The sequence below is a fragment of the Silurus meridionalis genome, chromosome 14 (assembly GCF_014805685.1).
Source record: "Silurus meridionalis isolate SWU-2019-XX chromosome 14, ASM1480568v1, whole genome shotgun sequence".
Classification (NCBI taxonomy): Eukaryota; Metazoa; Chordata; class Actinopteri; order Siluriformes; family Siluridae; genus Silurus; species Silurus meridionalis.
In genome coordinates this window covers 18,882,392-18,898,574 of record NC_060897.1, presented here as the reverse complement: position 1 = coordinate 18,898,574, position 16,183 = coordinate 18,882,392, and the positions used below count along the sequence as shown (strand labels likewise).

Sequence of the window (16,183 nt, the reverse complement as noted above, 5' to 3'; positions counted from 1 at the left end):
TGTGCGTTCTGATTGGTTAACACGTCACTTAATCCGATTGGACGAGACCAACACAGGGTAAAGCGCTGATTGGTTGCTTTAGGGCGTTCTGCCCAGCAACGCTGCCAGGCACTGCGCGCCAATTACAGGTCATACATTTGGCGCCCAATTGAGAAGTTTCCAGAAGATGGCGTGTAACTTACTGACCATACTGAGCTTTTTCCTCTTGTTTTATATTTATATAGATTCTAAATGAATATATAAATATATCTATCTAAAATATAAATATAAACAATATACAATATTATAAAATATATACCACATCTTGTTGATATCTAGTTCACGCCATGTCTTTATCATTATATCATTATATCAGAGACTTGCAGTCCAGAGGTGGGAAGTAATGAAGTACAAATACTTTGTTACTGTACTTAAGTAGACTTTTTACTAACACTTACATTTTTTACACAAATATCTGTACTTTCTACTTCTTACATTTTCAAACCAGCCTCATTACTTTAGTTCAGTTTGTAAAATATCTGTCATTGTGTGGCTTTTTCAATCTACCACAGGTGTATAATTTCCTGGCTCCTACACACCACAGATGTAGGCTAGTTTACATAGTTAACAATGAGCAAGTCAGAAGGAAACAAGAAGTCTGGGGCTAACGTGGCAGAGACAGAGGAATGTAAAACATGACTGAGAACAGAGACGTTCCTGATCACCTGATCGTCATCATCTTTTCTCTGCTTGTGTTCAATATGGTGGTTGTTCAGCCTGAATACATTCATTAAGTAACAAAATTTGAACTTCATTTTGTGTTAATATATTAATTATGGCTGTCAAAATTAACAACACACATTATTGATGCGCGATTAATGCAGCATGCATTTCTGTTTGGCAATTTTTTTTATTAAAAATATTCAAATATAAAAGACGCGAAATTAAAACTTGCAGAGCAACAAACATTATAAAGATATTAAAAAAAACACAGAGTTTGGTTTTTATTGATGTGCTAAGTCTTAAATGAGCACCAAAATCCGCCATGATGCACACATCCTTCAATGAACTCTCTGGGGTCGACAAACGCACCGGCTCGTTTTGTGGCATTTTTTTTCCTCATAACGCCGAAGCTAACTTACTCTGTCTTTTTTGATCGTTTAGATAAGAGCAATATATCATTTAAATTTGTAAAGGGTCTACGTACTTTTATTTGTATACATTCATAATAACAACAAAACGCTGTGCTTTTTAAAATAAAGAAAACAGACTCCTCTCTTCACAGACACATAAATAAAGCAACCTGAATCTTTGTGAATACCTGCCTAACAGACATAATGAATATATGAATAGAAAGCTCGAAATGTCTACTTTTAATTGAACCAATTCACAAAACAAATATTCTCTGATGATTTCATCCCAATTAAAGTTAGCAGAGGTACAGTTTCACGTTTATGTGGAAACGTATAGGAAAGGTTCTGTTTGGTGTCCTGATGTATGTATCAGCTTGATGATTTACGTAATTTAAAACACTATAATTATTTTAATATATTTACAAGAATATTTTGTCTTTATACTCTATGTTGAGTATAGTTTCACTAATAATAGGCATACATTTGCATAAAACGTCTATATTTGTCCATGCCCATGTTGATTAAAGTATTAAAATTGTGAAAAGTATTAATTTAAGCCCTAATATTCTGACTTGAGGTCCAGTTACCAGCGTGACATTTAAACTACTTTTTACTTAAGTACATGTCAGAGCCCAATTTCTTTACTATAACTTGAGTAAAATACTTTTATCAAAGTATTTTAAAATGAGTACTTCTACTAAGGTGAAGGATGTGTGTACTTTTGCCATCTCTGGTGCAGTCAGGAGAGGAGAGCACTGTAAACCAATGTAAATGTAAAGTTTAGCTGTTTCTCAAACTGCTAATTTATAAGCTACTGCGGATATACTTAACTGTTCAGTGGGTTGATGCTAAAAGATATGAACAAACATAAATGTAAACTAGTAAATCCAGGTTTAGTGAATCAAAATTTTGACAATTTTCATTTATAATGCTATATTATCTCATATTACCAGTATTGCCATCCTGTTTTGACATTTTACCACTTTCACCTTCTACCCTAGACCATCCCAAAGAGACATTTTATTTGTACATTTTTAAAATGTGAAGGAATATTAGAAAGGTACAAATGGTATAAAAGGCTGAAATGAAATGAATTTTTCCATTAGGTTCCAATATATGTTCAGATATTTTCCCCCTGCCTTTAAATGTGTTTCTATATTGCCATACCTCTGCCCTCAGGCAAGTATACCTTTTTACATTGGCATTCACAGATACCCTACTATACAAACCTTGCATTATATTATGTTTGTTACTATTTTAAATGCAGATGTCAATACCTACACAAATGATTCATTCAAGCGGTGCTTGGGCTGTACAGGCCGAGCTCTATTATCTCCCACATCAAGGCTCCTGCCCTACCCCCTCATGGCCTATGACCTCACGCTAAATTAGTAAGGGATTTCAGAGTTTAATGGGTTCTCCCTCCCAATGCGGAAAATATTGAAGCTTGGGAGGAAGTCTTTAGCGTCATTGCGTGCACACTGAAGGGCATCCTTTGCATGCAAGAGCCCAAGGGATTTAGTGTCCAGTGAGAAGTGTGACAAAAGCTAAAATCTAAAAGTCTGGCAGAAATTCATGTCCTGGAGGTAAACCATAGGCAGTCTCTGTTGTGTAGATTCATGTTGTGTAGTTGTAAAGAGACTGCTACTGTTTATACTATTTAAATTGTGTAAAATAAGTACAAATATTGTGTATAATCAGGTACAATTTTTAGAATGGACTCCGTGTTATTTTTATACAAATTTATATTATATAATTTATATACTGCTCATGATTTTTTCTGATGCCTTTGGTGTTTCAAAAGGTTTCTTCAATTTTTTTTTCATCAGAGATTGTTCTTTTCTTTTCTATTTCCTGCTTATCTCCTGCTCTACAATGACATAATATTGTAACAAATTGTGTTTGTCTGTCTACATAAAGATTTTCTAAATGTTTTATGCTATTAGAATGCAAAGCACATTTTACAGAGTGCATTGGGAGTTTACACTGTGCTGATGACAAAGAAAGAAGGGAGGAAGAAGACAAGATATTAAATATTAATTACAGTATTAACTCGAATACTGTGCTAATGTTTTTTGATAGAGAGAGAGAGACAAGGAGGTGTGACTCTGTCATCACAAAACACATATACATCAAAAATCTCAGTTAGGATTTTAAATATAATCATTTTAAAGTTCTGTCCAATTTGTCAAGTATAAGATAATTTTTTATTATGTTTATATTCTTGATTTTATTTTTTATACCTATTCAGTATTAAATTAGCAAATTAAGGAACTCAGAAGTCAAACTGACTGAATGAACCTGACAAATGTACACATAAATAAAAGGTTTTACTTGATCTCTATAATAATTTGAATACATGCATTAAAATTCAGATGCAATGCAATTCAGAATCATTTTTAATTAAACATCTGACATCTGACTTGTTTCTCCACCCCGTCCCACCATCTCTCTCTCTCTCTCTCTCCTCTCTCTCTCTCTCTCTCTTTGTCCCATTGTTCTGCCCGAAGAAGGAGGGATGCTGGAGAATTGATCTCTGACGCGCAGGAGACAAAGACTGGCAGCAGCAGGAGCTCGCGCACAGCAAGGACCCAAAAACACACACCAGCTGAAAGTCCCTGTATTTTCTATTATTTTTTTTAGGTGCGCGCGCTGAGAGCTGCTTTGGGGCTTTTTGCATTGTAGTGAGGGCGATGAACAAAAACCAAACTTTACATTAGCCCGCTGTTCCCTTGTGTCTAAGTGTGGACAGTGGACGCTGCTGCTGATGATGATGGGATTGAGAAAGACAGTGGTAGTCCCGGGGCACGAGCTCTTGCTCCTTGTACTCGCGTGCGCGCTGTTCAGGTCCGTTAGCGCGCGGAGCTGCACTGAGTCGCGGCGCGCTTACGGGGAGCGGGGCTACAGCGCGAGCGCTGCACCTCTCAACGCCATGTCCGGTAAGAGCCCCACACACACACACACACACACACACACACACACACAATTTCCCCTACAGCACTACAGACACAAACGCACGCACACGTTGGATATAGTCAGATTTTAGGTGTGTTTTGATTGCATATAAATGTTGTACATTGCATGCAACTTGCAACTTATGTTTATATCTATAAAGCAATAAAGAAAAGAAAAAACAATACAGACCTACACATGTACCTGTGTGATGATATTATATTATTCTGTTTTCAGTCTGATTCATTTACATTCTTTCTTATTTTTTCCATTTTATAAACTTGACATAACCTCTTTCATCTTTCATTGAAACCTGCAGTACATTTCTCTATTTATGTTACTTGAAAAACTCATACATGCATAAATATCTTTTCTTGCAGTTGAAATGTACCAAAAATAATCCAGAAAATTTGTATTATTAAAAAACGACAAATTACCTGTTCCTGATAAAGCGTGAGGGTTTTGTCCATGCTGGCTATTAACCCAATGGTGTGCATTATCATAAAAAAATGTTAATGGGCATCAATTTGTGATTAAAAAAATCACATAACTGACAGACACCTGCATATAAATTCTAGAAAGTCTATGGTATCTGGTTATACGATAAACATTAAACTTTGATTTAAAAATGACTGAAATGATTAATAAACATGTACCATTGTAGCAACTGTGAAAAATGTGTGTGTACTGAATTCTTTGTGCTTTGAGTATAGATCAATACTAGTGTGTTTGGATTCATTTACATTTACTTGGCTGGGGGACTCAACAAAGAGTGTAATCAGTTTGTGTGTGTGTCCAGACAGACAATTCTCTGGAGTGTATTTTATTTTTAACAGTTGCATAGACTTTTTTGCCCAGAAATTTTAGGTGTGTGTGTGTGAGAGAGAGAAAGAGGTCCCGTGGGTCAGGGCAGCAGATGGTGAAGAGAGGGATGATGAAAGTCATTAATGGCAATGGAGGCGAGAACAAAAGGAGGAACTGAAGGTGTGAAGAGAATTTGGGATGAGACAGGAGGATTTACATCTGTGTGTGTGTATGTGTGCGTGTGTGTGTGTGTGTGTGTGTGTGTGTGTGTGTGTGTGTGTGTGTTAGAGAAAGAGAAAGAGAATGAGCAGATCAATACTGAGCATGTGGATTAAGTTTCTGTATTTTAATCTCTAAACACACATATTAAAATTCAAGAACCTTATTGTCATACACACATAGAATTCCCCTAATATAATGCTTACTCTCATGGATGCTACTGCCAAAAATAAGGAATAGAAAAATGCAGGAATAGTATTTTAATAATAATTAATAATTATGCAGGATATTGGGCTTCACTGCAACCAGATGTAATATGGAATAAAATTGGAAATATTGTTAGGATTTTAATATTCAGGTCAATCCTATAAAGTGTACAGCACTTTTTGTGTAGGTTGGAAGCACACAGCTGTGTATAATGTCTTGTATGTTATATAATTGGTCCCTGTATTGGACATATGAAGCCCATATATAGAACTCAGTATCTCAGTGATGTATTCAGACCAAACTTATGCTAGATGAGTTTGTCCAATGTTTCTGTTGTCTGTGGCCCACTGATGTAGTTAAAGCTAAAGTAGTGGTTATGTGACATAATAGGTGAACATTTTCTAGGTTTACATAGCTGTTACACATAGCTGAGATTTCAAGCTAGTATAGGTTATGTGGATATGATGTTATCATGCTAATGATGCGATGTTCAGGACTAGCTCTAGTTCACATTAATGCTAATTAATGATTGCCTTCTTTTTGAGCCACTGTATTTTGCTTGACGATTGGCTGATATATTTTACTCTGATTAGTTGGTTTGAAGTAAATAATTCATTCATTTATTGGTCTCTGTGGAATTTATTAGGGAAATGAAAATCCAGGGATTAAACCATTGAGTTTTTTTGATTGGAAGGTTGTGAGTACCACCAAGCGGCCCACTGAGCCCTTTAACCCGCAAATGATCAGTTGTTTGAATGAGACACAATTGTACGTCGCCATAAATGTAAATGTAAAATGATGTCCCTATTGGCTGTCGTGTGTGTATTTTGCTGTGATTGAATTCGTTGTAATATATGGTGCTCTAATTGGCAGGTGAACACTTGCGTTTCTGTCCTCGTGATTACACGTGCTGCACAAGTGTGATGGAAGAAACGCTGGTGCATCAAAGTGAAGCTGATTTCCTGTCTTCTGTTGAGGAGACCAGCCAGTTCCTGCTGACAAGCTTCACCCACACACACCGCCGTTTTGATGGTATATTTTTTTATTTGTTTGCCTGCTATACTGTGTAACATGCTTATTAGGTACCTTTATCTTGTACATACACTTATTGTGGGAACAAAGTAAATGCTATTTATGGTAAGCATTTTAGAGAAACTGTCTCAGTCTAGGTTTTTTCCTTGTCTTCCTGTTTGTGTCAGAGTTTTTTCGTGAGCTAATCGGTGTATCAGAAAAGTCAATGAATCAGATGTTCACTAAGACGTATGGACGCCTGTACACACAGAACACTCGCCTCTTCCAACAACTGTTCAAGCAGCTGAGGCAATACTATACAGGTACGTGCATAATATCATTGCTGTATCTTTGTGAATTTTGTGTGGTGTCTTATTTAGATCTACGGCAAATTGGCCTTTACAGCTACCCGAGCAGATTTATACCATATTGATATTGTAAATATTGCACACAAGATCTGTAAGAATATATGCAGGTGACAGTGTTTTATAAAGCTGCTGGGCCAGTAGCAGCTGCCAGAACAGCTTCGGAGTGAATTGCCATTGATTCTACAAGTCTCTGAGGCTGTACCCGTGTGAACAACACCATTCTCCCCAGAGATATTCACAGTAGGTCTTTAGTTAGGTTGAGCCCTGATGACCATGAAGCCCAGTGCGTACAATTTGACATTTTTATTCTTATAAAACCATTCAGTAACACCTTACTTTACCCTTTGGGTTAAAGTATGATCATCCTAGAGACCACTCTCATCATAATAAAAATATTTTATCATTGGATATAATCATAAGAAGATAATCATTCAGAAGCACAGTGTATAGATTTGTAGCGATGCAGACAAGCAGATTCACAACATGGCTACCGAATCAGTGCTGCACACAGCATAAGAGATGTTACTGTTTACTTGTCCCTGGTCTATATATTTATTTCAATATTTATATAGCAAGCCACACTATATTCTTGGTAAATCTGCTTGTTTTTTAGTCTATATTCCGACCCTAAAAAAAAGAAACCCAAAACAGTGCATTATACGCACAATTTGGATTGTACAAAAATTTCCCAGGGTCCCACAAGGGGGCATTATAACACCGCTCATGGGGGGTGTGTAGTACGAGTTATAGTGGATCAGAAAAGGTCTAAGTATTTGTAAGGTACTGATCACAGTGTGTTGGTTCACCAAAGTGCTGTACATATAGTCAAAAGCAAGTAAATAAAACAAATTACATAGATGGAATTATAAAACAAGTTTTCAGCATGCATTGAATTCAGCTAATGTTGAAGCAATTCTAATGTGTAATTGTACAGTAGGTTGTTCCACAGCTTATGGCTGCACCTCCATTGTAGGTGAGAGAGTACAACAGACAAACAATGTTGAACTCTTGATCTAAGTGATCTTGGTGGGTTATGAGGTATTTTTCAGCTTGGTTGCAGCAAGCTTTATAGACAAAAACTAAGATTTTTAAATCAATACGGTAACAAACTGGCAAACAGCTCAATGAACGTTAAACTTGGGGTGATGAGTTCTTGAAACATGCTTCTTGTCTTTTATGTGCATGGCTGTCTTTATGTTTAATAGGTATGTAGAGTTGGGTGTCATACCCATAATAAGACAAACCAAATATACTCATAATAGATCATAGAGGTAACAGGTATATGAAAAATAATAGAGGTGACAGAATCGATCCCTGAGGTACCCCACAATTAAGGCGGGTCACGGAAGATGAATGGACACCTTGATTAACTAAAAAACTTCTCTTAGATAAAAAGCACTGGGATCATTTAAGTACTATGCCTGTGATACCACTTGACCACTCCAGTCAAGATAGAATCTGGTGGTCAACAAAATCAAAAGCTGAGCATAAATCTAATAGCACCAAAGCTACAGTTTCACCAGCGCCTGTGGTCAAACTTTTAATGAAAGCCGACTCAGTACTATAAAAAAAGCCAGACTGAAAAGTATAAAAAATCGAGTGTGTTTTCAGATAATTTTGCTGCTGTATAAAAACAGGTTTTTGAGAATTTTAGATAAGAATGACAGGTTGAATATGGGTCTGTAATTCTTATATACAGCAAGATATTTGGGAGTCACAGTGGCAGATTTAAAACTGTCTGGTACAGTCCCAGTCATTAGACAATTGTTAATAATGCACAGAATGTCTAATCCAACAGTATTAAAAATCTGTTTTAAGAAACAAGAAGGTCAGATGTAATGAAGAGAACAGGTGGACTTTATAGTGATATCCTTACATCGCTCAAAATTGCTCCATTGTTAGCAGGAAAATCTAGGATCAGGCACATACTCGTTCGAGCTGAAAGCTTAGACCCATGTGGTGTTAATTTTGTCAGGAAAAAAATTTCTAAGGTTTTCACATTCAGAGGAAGAAGTCAAAAGCTGGGAATTACTGGACGGGTTGAGAACAGAGTCAGTCGTTGAAAAGAGAGTTCCGGGTTGTAAGAATTCGTTTTTTTCTGCTCTGAATGCTTTTTGAAGTTTTAATGAGTCAGCATTTGCAACTATATTATTTTACAAGCTTCATTAATTTTTTTTATTCATTGGAAACAATCATTTAAAATAAATTCACATATGTTCATGGATATGAACGATTTTATTTGAAAAATTGTCTGCTGGGGCATTCACATAAGGTTTTTATTAGTAAATGCATTAAAAAGATGGAGTGTGGCAGGAGCATGCTGTGAACATGATTTTTGGGATGAACTTGGGACAGGTTTACAGTCTGAGCTTGTTCTGAAGAAATCCAAGTTCTTAGCAAGTAGTTCTTCTATTTCAGTGAAAAAATGAATCACAGGGATTTAGTAGTTTTGAAAAATTATCCAGTAAGTATACAGTATTCAGTAGACAACAACAAAAAGGTTGATTTATATACTTTGAAAACAGCAGAGTAGAACATATAGGATAAATCAGACAAATCCAGAGAGTAGACACTGTAATGGGGTGTGTGTGTGTGTGTGTGTGTGTGTGTGTGTGTGTGTGTGTGTGTGTGTGTGTGTGTGTACAGATGGTGGTGTGCATGTATCAGAATCGGTGTCAGATTTCTGGACGGAGTTGGTAGAGCGGGTGTTCACTCTGCTGAACCCTCACTATCACTTCAGTGTGGATTATCTCGAATGTGTTAGCAAACACACTCAACATCTACAGCCGTTTGGAGAACTGCAGCGCAAACTCAGCACACAGGTATTATATAGGTTTTTTTTTTTTTTTTTGCTGCTTGCAATTTGTTAATTTTGATGCATTAATTGTTAATTGCAATGGATTCACGACCTTATACTCTTCCTAATTTTGTTTGGAAAAGCGATAAAGGACAGATAATCACATTCCCTATTTTTGTCCTTGGTGCACAGTGAAACAAAATGTAAAAAAATGGAATGGGTAAAATTATCTGGATCCAGATGTGCAAAGCTAATTGAGACATATGCTGGAATATTGTAAATCTACTTGTAAATGTAGCAGTTCTACCAAACATTTATTCAGCTGATGACTATTTTGCACTAACAATCCCCTTTCTCTCTCTCTCTCTCTCTCTCTCTCTCTCTCTCTTGCCTGTTTTAGTTGTCTCGTGCTTTAATTGCTGCAAGAGCTTTAGTGCTGGGCCTCTATTCAGGCAGAGACATTGTTAACAAAGCCATTAAGGTAGGTGTTAATGGTTTTAATTGTTTAGTGAAAGATTTTTTTTACAATAGCCTGAGGAAAAATTTGGCAGCAACATGGCACATGTTCAAATCACACAGATCACAGGATCGCCTGGACTGTTACGTATGACACACCGACAGATTGTTTTCCAACGATCATCATGCACAAGTTACTGAATGGTTTCAAAATTTTTAGGGGTTGAAAACTCTAGTCATCTTCAAGTGTTGTTCTCCTGCTCTTCTACTCTGCAAACTTGCCGAATAATGTAAAACGTCTCTGTGAAAGATTTGCCAAGTTTTACTCAGAATTTCATGTTTGCTCTTTGTTCTAACTTGCTGCCTTTAATGATATCACAGATGTGATAACGCATGTAGCACCCGTTGCAAAGCTCCCGATTTACAGAGTACATTTTTTTTTTGGGACACTGACCTATGAAGAACGGTGCTCCATGTGACTGTGCATGCAGCTTTGTGATGCCGTTGGCGTATTACAAAGCTAGTCTTAAAACTTTTTGATACCAGCTTGTACACAGTAACTCTTCATGTCATTTAGTCATCGTGGCATGTCTTGCAAATGGAGAATAAAGGTGACAATAAATTGATAGTTGATGTATGTTACTATGTTACTTTTCCTAACGCTTTTAATTTCTCGGTTTCTCTTATCTGTTTTTCTATAGTTTAGTGTAAGTACAGACTGTGGTAAGGCCTTGATGCGTCAGATGTACTGCCCTCTTTGCGGTGGGATTCCCTCGCTTCGATCCTGCCACCCACTATGCCTCAACGTTATGAAGGGCTGTCTTGCTAATCATGCAGAGCTTAACTCGGAGTGGAACCGTTTCATTGGTGAGCAACTATCAGGGTCAGTGCTTCAGTCACCCCTCACATTTAAGCAACTATTTAAGTAGATCTTCTCAAGGGACAATACTATAGAAATGAAACTTCGATATGTTTTAGAGTAGTCAATGCATGGTTTGTATAAAAGTATAGATTGACTGTCCTCTTATAATTACTCAACAATTATTGTCAAAATATCTGGCAACAAAAGTGAGTACACCCTAAGTGAAAACAGCTGTATGTCATTAAACCATCCAAAGCCACATGTCCTATTCATCATGTTCATGTTTTGGTCCTACTTGACAGGACCATGCAAATTAGTTTATCTTGTATTAGATCAGTTAAGATTTGGTGCTTTTTTGTACAATTTTCTCATACTGATCACTGGATGTTCAACATGGCAGTTAATTGCAAAGATTTCCTGAGAAATTTGAGAATAAGAACTTTTGCTCTCCACAAAGATGACCTAGGCTATAACACCCTGAACCAGCGTTACTGTACAGTGGTCAGGGTCATACAGAGGTTTTTCAAGGTTTTAAGGTTACACTCGGAACAGGCCTTGCAAGGGTCAATCAGAGAGGTTGAGTTCTCGTCCTGTGCGTGAGGTGCAGAAACTGGCTCCAAAAAACAGATGCATGAGTGCTGCCAGCATGCTTTAGAGGTTGCAGAAGCGTAAGGTTTTAAATGCTCAGACCATACGCAGCACACCGCAACAAGTTGGTTGTAGGCCGCCAGCCCAGAAGTAAGCCTTTTCTTAAGTGGGTTTACAAGAAAGCCTGCAAACAGTTTGCTAAAGACAACCTGTCCAAGAACATGACTGGAACCTTGATGAGACTAAGATAACCTTCTTTGGCTCAGATGGTGCCCATGTGTGGCAATGCCCTGGTGAGGAGTACCAAGAAAATTGTATCTTGCCTACAGTCAAGCATGGTGGTGGTAGCATCATGGTCTGGGGCTGCATAAGTGCTGCTGGTAGTGGGAAGCTGCGGTTCATTGAGGAAAACATGGATTCTAACATGTACTGTCACATTCTGAAGAAGAACATGATGATCTCCCTTCAGAGACTGAGCAGAATCGCAGTTTTCCAACATAATAACGACCCCAAACACATCGGCAAGATGACAGCTGCCTTGCTGAGAGAGTTGAAGGTGAAGGTGATGGAGTGGCCAAGGAGGTCTCTGAACCTAAACCCTATTAAGCACCTGTTGGGCATCCTCAAGAGAAAGGTGGAGAAGTGCCATATGTCCAACATCCAGCAGCTCCGTTCCCAGCAACAGCCTATGCAGATGTGCAGTTTTGACATGTTTACTTATGGTGTACTTACTTTTGTTGGCAGTTATTTGAACAATAATAGCTGTATGTTGAGTAATTTTCAGAGGACAGTAAATCTATACTGCTATACAAACTGCGCATTGACTACTCTAATATTCACTCACTCACAGTACACAGTATTGTCCTTTGAAAACATATAATAAAATGGTTGCTAAAATGTGAGGGGTGTACTCACGTTTGTACAGCCATGTTTCAGGCTGTGGTGTTTTTGCTGGGAAATGGAGTTTACTGTGTCTGACACTGAAATTGATATAATAAAGGGATTATGGTTGGGGCCAGTATATATTTAGGTGCTATTAATGGGACAAGAATACAATTCACAGGGTATGGTTGGACTATGACTTTAATGTAATTTGTGACTGTAGTAAGTCACAAATTAGTGACTTGAGGATTGTGGGTGATGGCTTCACTTAGCAGGATGGTACAGTTTGGGTTATTTGGCTTAATAACAAAAATAAACAAAAAACAACAGGGCATTGATGCAGCTGGGGTTACAGTTAATAGGCTGTGGGTACTAGGGACTAGGTTTTGATTTCAGGACTATTTAGCGAATGTTTTTCTAAAGTTGATAAGATTCTAAACTTTGCTTTCTATTCTGTAATAATGGTTAAAAGTACTTTAAAGTGTATGTCTGTGCCAGATTCTCTCCTTTCCCTGGCTGAGAGACTCAATGGACCATTTAATGTGGAACTGGCTGCTGATTCTGTAGCTGTGAAAATCTCTGAAGCCATCATGCACCTGCAAGAGAACAGCATTAGCATCTCCACCAAGGTAGAACACACAAAATGCACACACACACACACACACACACACACACACACACACACACACACACACACACACACACACACAGTCTTCATGGTATATACATTGTGTGTGTGTGTGTGTGTGTGTGTGTGTGAGTGCAGGTGTTTCAGGGTTGTGGGAATCCCCGTCCGGCCCCCAGTAAAAGCAAACGCTCACCAAAAGAACGAGAGAAAGAGCGTAAGACTGACAGGGAGCGAGACAGCAGGAGGACATTCAGGACATTCAGTCCAGAGGAAAAGCCAACAACTGCTGCAGGAACCAATATGGACCGGCTGGTAAGGCAAAGAGATAGTGTTGAGAAGATTTGTGTAGATTTGTACGTACATTTTTACATAAGTACATTTGTGCTAACTGTTCTGTCATAATGTCATAAGGTTATTTAAATGTTACATTTTGGCCTTTGTCAGATTTGCTCAAATCTTCACGCTTGCCCATTTTTCCTGCATCTAACACATCAACTTTAAGCCTCAATGTTAATTTGCTGTCTAATACAGTATATCCCACCTACTAATAGGTGCCATGATGTAGAGATAATTAGTATTATTCACTTCACAGGTCATAATGTTATAATGTCACAATGTTATGCCTTTTTGTTGTACGTGTTAATGTTTTAATATGTGTATTACTGTGTTCAGGTGTTGGATCTGCAGCAGCGTCTGAGGCCGATGAGGGAGTTCTGGGTAATGCTTCCCCACTCGCTCTGTAATGAAGACAAAATGGCTGCGGATGTGACCAACGAGGAGCGCTGTTGGAATGGATACACTCGTGGAAGGTGTGTGTGTGTGTGTGTGTGTACTTTTTAATTGGCTTTGTCTATAACTGCACATTGGTAATCTATGAGCACTTTTATCAACTTTAACACTATTGTACAGATAGTTTTGAAAAAATAGTTTTAAATGCGCTTTTGAACATTGAACAATGAAAATTCATTTATTAATGTATATTCTGAAATATATGAATAACTCAGTTGTTTCTACCTACATGAGGAATTTCATTTATTTACATGGGACATGTTCTTGACCCATTTATAAATACAGTATATGCCCATATCAATATATGACTAAAACATGATGCTTAATAGCCTATTGTTAACGACATACAGGAATTATAAACCATAAAGTCAATGTGCTGTTTCTGGCTGTGTTTGTGCGTGTAGATATCTGCTGAGTGTAACGGCTGATGGCTTGGTGAATCAGCTGAACAACCCGGAAGTGGACGTTGAAGGTTCTCCGGACATCAGAACCCGTCAGATCCTCATGGAGCTCCGAGTGGCAACGCACCGCCTCACACTCGCACACCAAGGAGTGGACGCAGACACGGTGCAAAGTGAGTGTGCCTACCTGAGGTTGGCTTAGTAGACTGTTTGTTGTTTCTTGTCATTTGCTTTGTCGTTATTGTGTGTCTAGGTGATGATGAGGACGGTAGTGGATCCGGATTGGTTGACAGGGAGGATCTCTACAGGAACGATTGGCCCAGTTCGCCACAAAACCCTGCCCACCCTTACAAGCCACGCCCTCGAGACAGGAGTCGAGCTAATGGCTCGGTTGGATCAGCCGTCCAGAGAACATTGTCTATTTCTTTCTTCTCTCTGTACATCTCTTTGCTGCTTTCACTTACTCTTCAGTGGAGAAAATAAGCTGATGCAGTTAGCATTTACATGGTGAAGTAATGTCATTTCCACATGCAGACAGACTGAAATACAGGCTGAAAGTCAGACATAAAGAGGGAGAAATACTGAGAGAAAGAGAAAGAGAGAGAGAAACTGAAAGAAGGCGTTGCTGATAATCTCACACTGGCTTAGTGTGATTTAATTGTGTGTGTGTGTTATATGTTGGTGAATGTTTACACTTTATGTGCATTTGATACTCATTTTACATAAAGTTTTGGTGAACCAATCCAGTATCCACAATCTTAAACGGCACTTGCCAATCAGTCGGAAATAGAGTCGAAAGTACACAGTGACCTTTTGCTGTTCCAAAGGTTTCCGGATCGAAACATTGCACCATGGTCGCAACACTACAGTCTGACTCATTAGGCTTTAGCTAAGTTATCTAACTATAAAATTATTTAACCAGGCTAAGAAATTGTCAGGCTAGATTTAGATTGAAATATGATATGCACACAAAATATTTTTAATCTCTGAGCACAAATTCTCTAGGCCTAATAAAAGGACATTTCTTGCAATTAAGAAAAAAAAAAATAGTTTACCCCTTCAAGAAAATTATATGGATGATGGTGAGGTATCTGATAGCCAGCAGGATCGGTTTGATGCTTTTTAAACATTTATGTTGAAATTTCCTGAAATGCCTTTAGAGGTTATGAATTGGAAGGATACTTCTGGAAAAATAGGACTAATCAGAAAGTGGAAGTCACTGTTCTTCTCCAGTAAGCCTTAGTGAATGTTAAAGCTGAATGTGTGGGTTTGCATGGCCACATGGTAGAACTCCATTTTATCGTAAGGTGTAGGATTACAGTTTAAATAGTTTGATCCCTGAGGTGGCTGCAGACTTGTATTCATTTTTGTATGTATGTATGTGTGTATGTATTTATTTGTTTGTTGTGTCTATATATTTATTTATTTGTTTATTTATTTATTTATGAATGGTGCAAAATCCTTATGTTTTATATGTTGAGTATCTGAGCTGTACAGTTTCCTAAATGTTTCTTTTTAGAACAAACCAATCCGACTTTTTTTTATAATGGAATTTTGTATGGAAACTCCTAATAAACAACAGCCTGTTCTCTAAATCCAGTCCAAGTACTTTTCATTTCAAACTCTTGTTTATTGAATGTTACCAGATGGTGTCAGTTTTCAAAATGTTGTATGTAACATGGAACAAATCGAGTTTTTTATGTTATTGTAGCCATTTAGTTGAAAATTGAACAGACCTGATTTCCACCTTAAGCGCATCAGCTCTTCCATATTTATTTTTATTCATCTTAAATTTCATTAAAAGTTCTTAGTTGAACATTTTGGGAAAGGAAAATCAATATGAATACCATATTAGCCAGGTGGGAACTCCAGTTCCAGTAACAATTGCAATTTCCATATTTGGAGATATTTTTCTGGATCACACAAACACCTCTCCAAGCAACTGATTGAGCACAGGTGTGATCAATTGTGCGCACACACACACACACACACACACACACACACACTTTAAAAAGAGTTTAGTGCGAAGTAACACTCAATGTGCTACTATTTCCATTAACTTACCAATCCTTATATGTTTTGTTTGATATAATATTGCTGGCCAGTT

General features: G+C 37.7%; 1 protein-coding gene across 1 annotated transcript; it reads left to right on the top strand.

Moving 5' to 3' along the window:
• Window positions 1-3,627: 3,627 nt before the first annotated feature.
• gpc2 (glypican 2) lies at window positions 3,628-15,663 on the top strand. The gene is made up of 11 exons (XM_046866837.1): window positions 3,628-4,051; window positions 6,168-6,326; window positions 6,494-6,628; window positions 9,320-9,495; window positions 9,871-9,951; window positions 10,628-10,793; window positions 12,757-12,887; window positions 13,025-13,198; window positions 13,559-13,695; window positions 14,080-14,249; window positions 14,330-15,663. The coding sequence occupies exons 1-11, from the start codon at window positions 3,880-3,882 to the stop codon at window positions 14,557-14,559; spliced, it is 1,731 nt and encodes a 576-aa protein (XP_046722793.1). The 5' UTR covers window positions 3,628-3,879; the 3' UTR covers window positions 14,560-15,663.
• The last annotated feature ends 520 nt before the right edge of the window (window positions 15,664-16,183 follow it).

Bases quoted from the DNA above. Each gene is read 5' to 3' on its own strand.
- gpc2 (XM_046866837.1), top strand. From the start codon at position 3,880: ATGATGATGGGATTGAGAAAGACAGTGGTAGTCCCGGGGCACGAGCTC. The intron at 4,052-6,167 runs GTAAGAGCCCCA...TCTAATTGGCAG, and splicing joins ACCTCTCAACGCCATGTCCG to GTGAACACTTGCGTTTCTGT. The intron at 10,794-12,756 runs GTGAGCAACTAT...TGTCTGTGCCAG, and splicing joins GGAGTGGAACCGTTTCATTG to ATTCTCTCCTTTCCCTGGCT.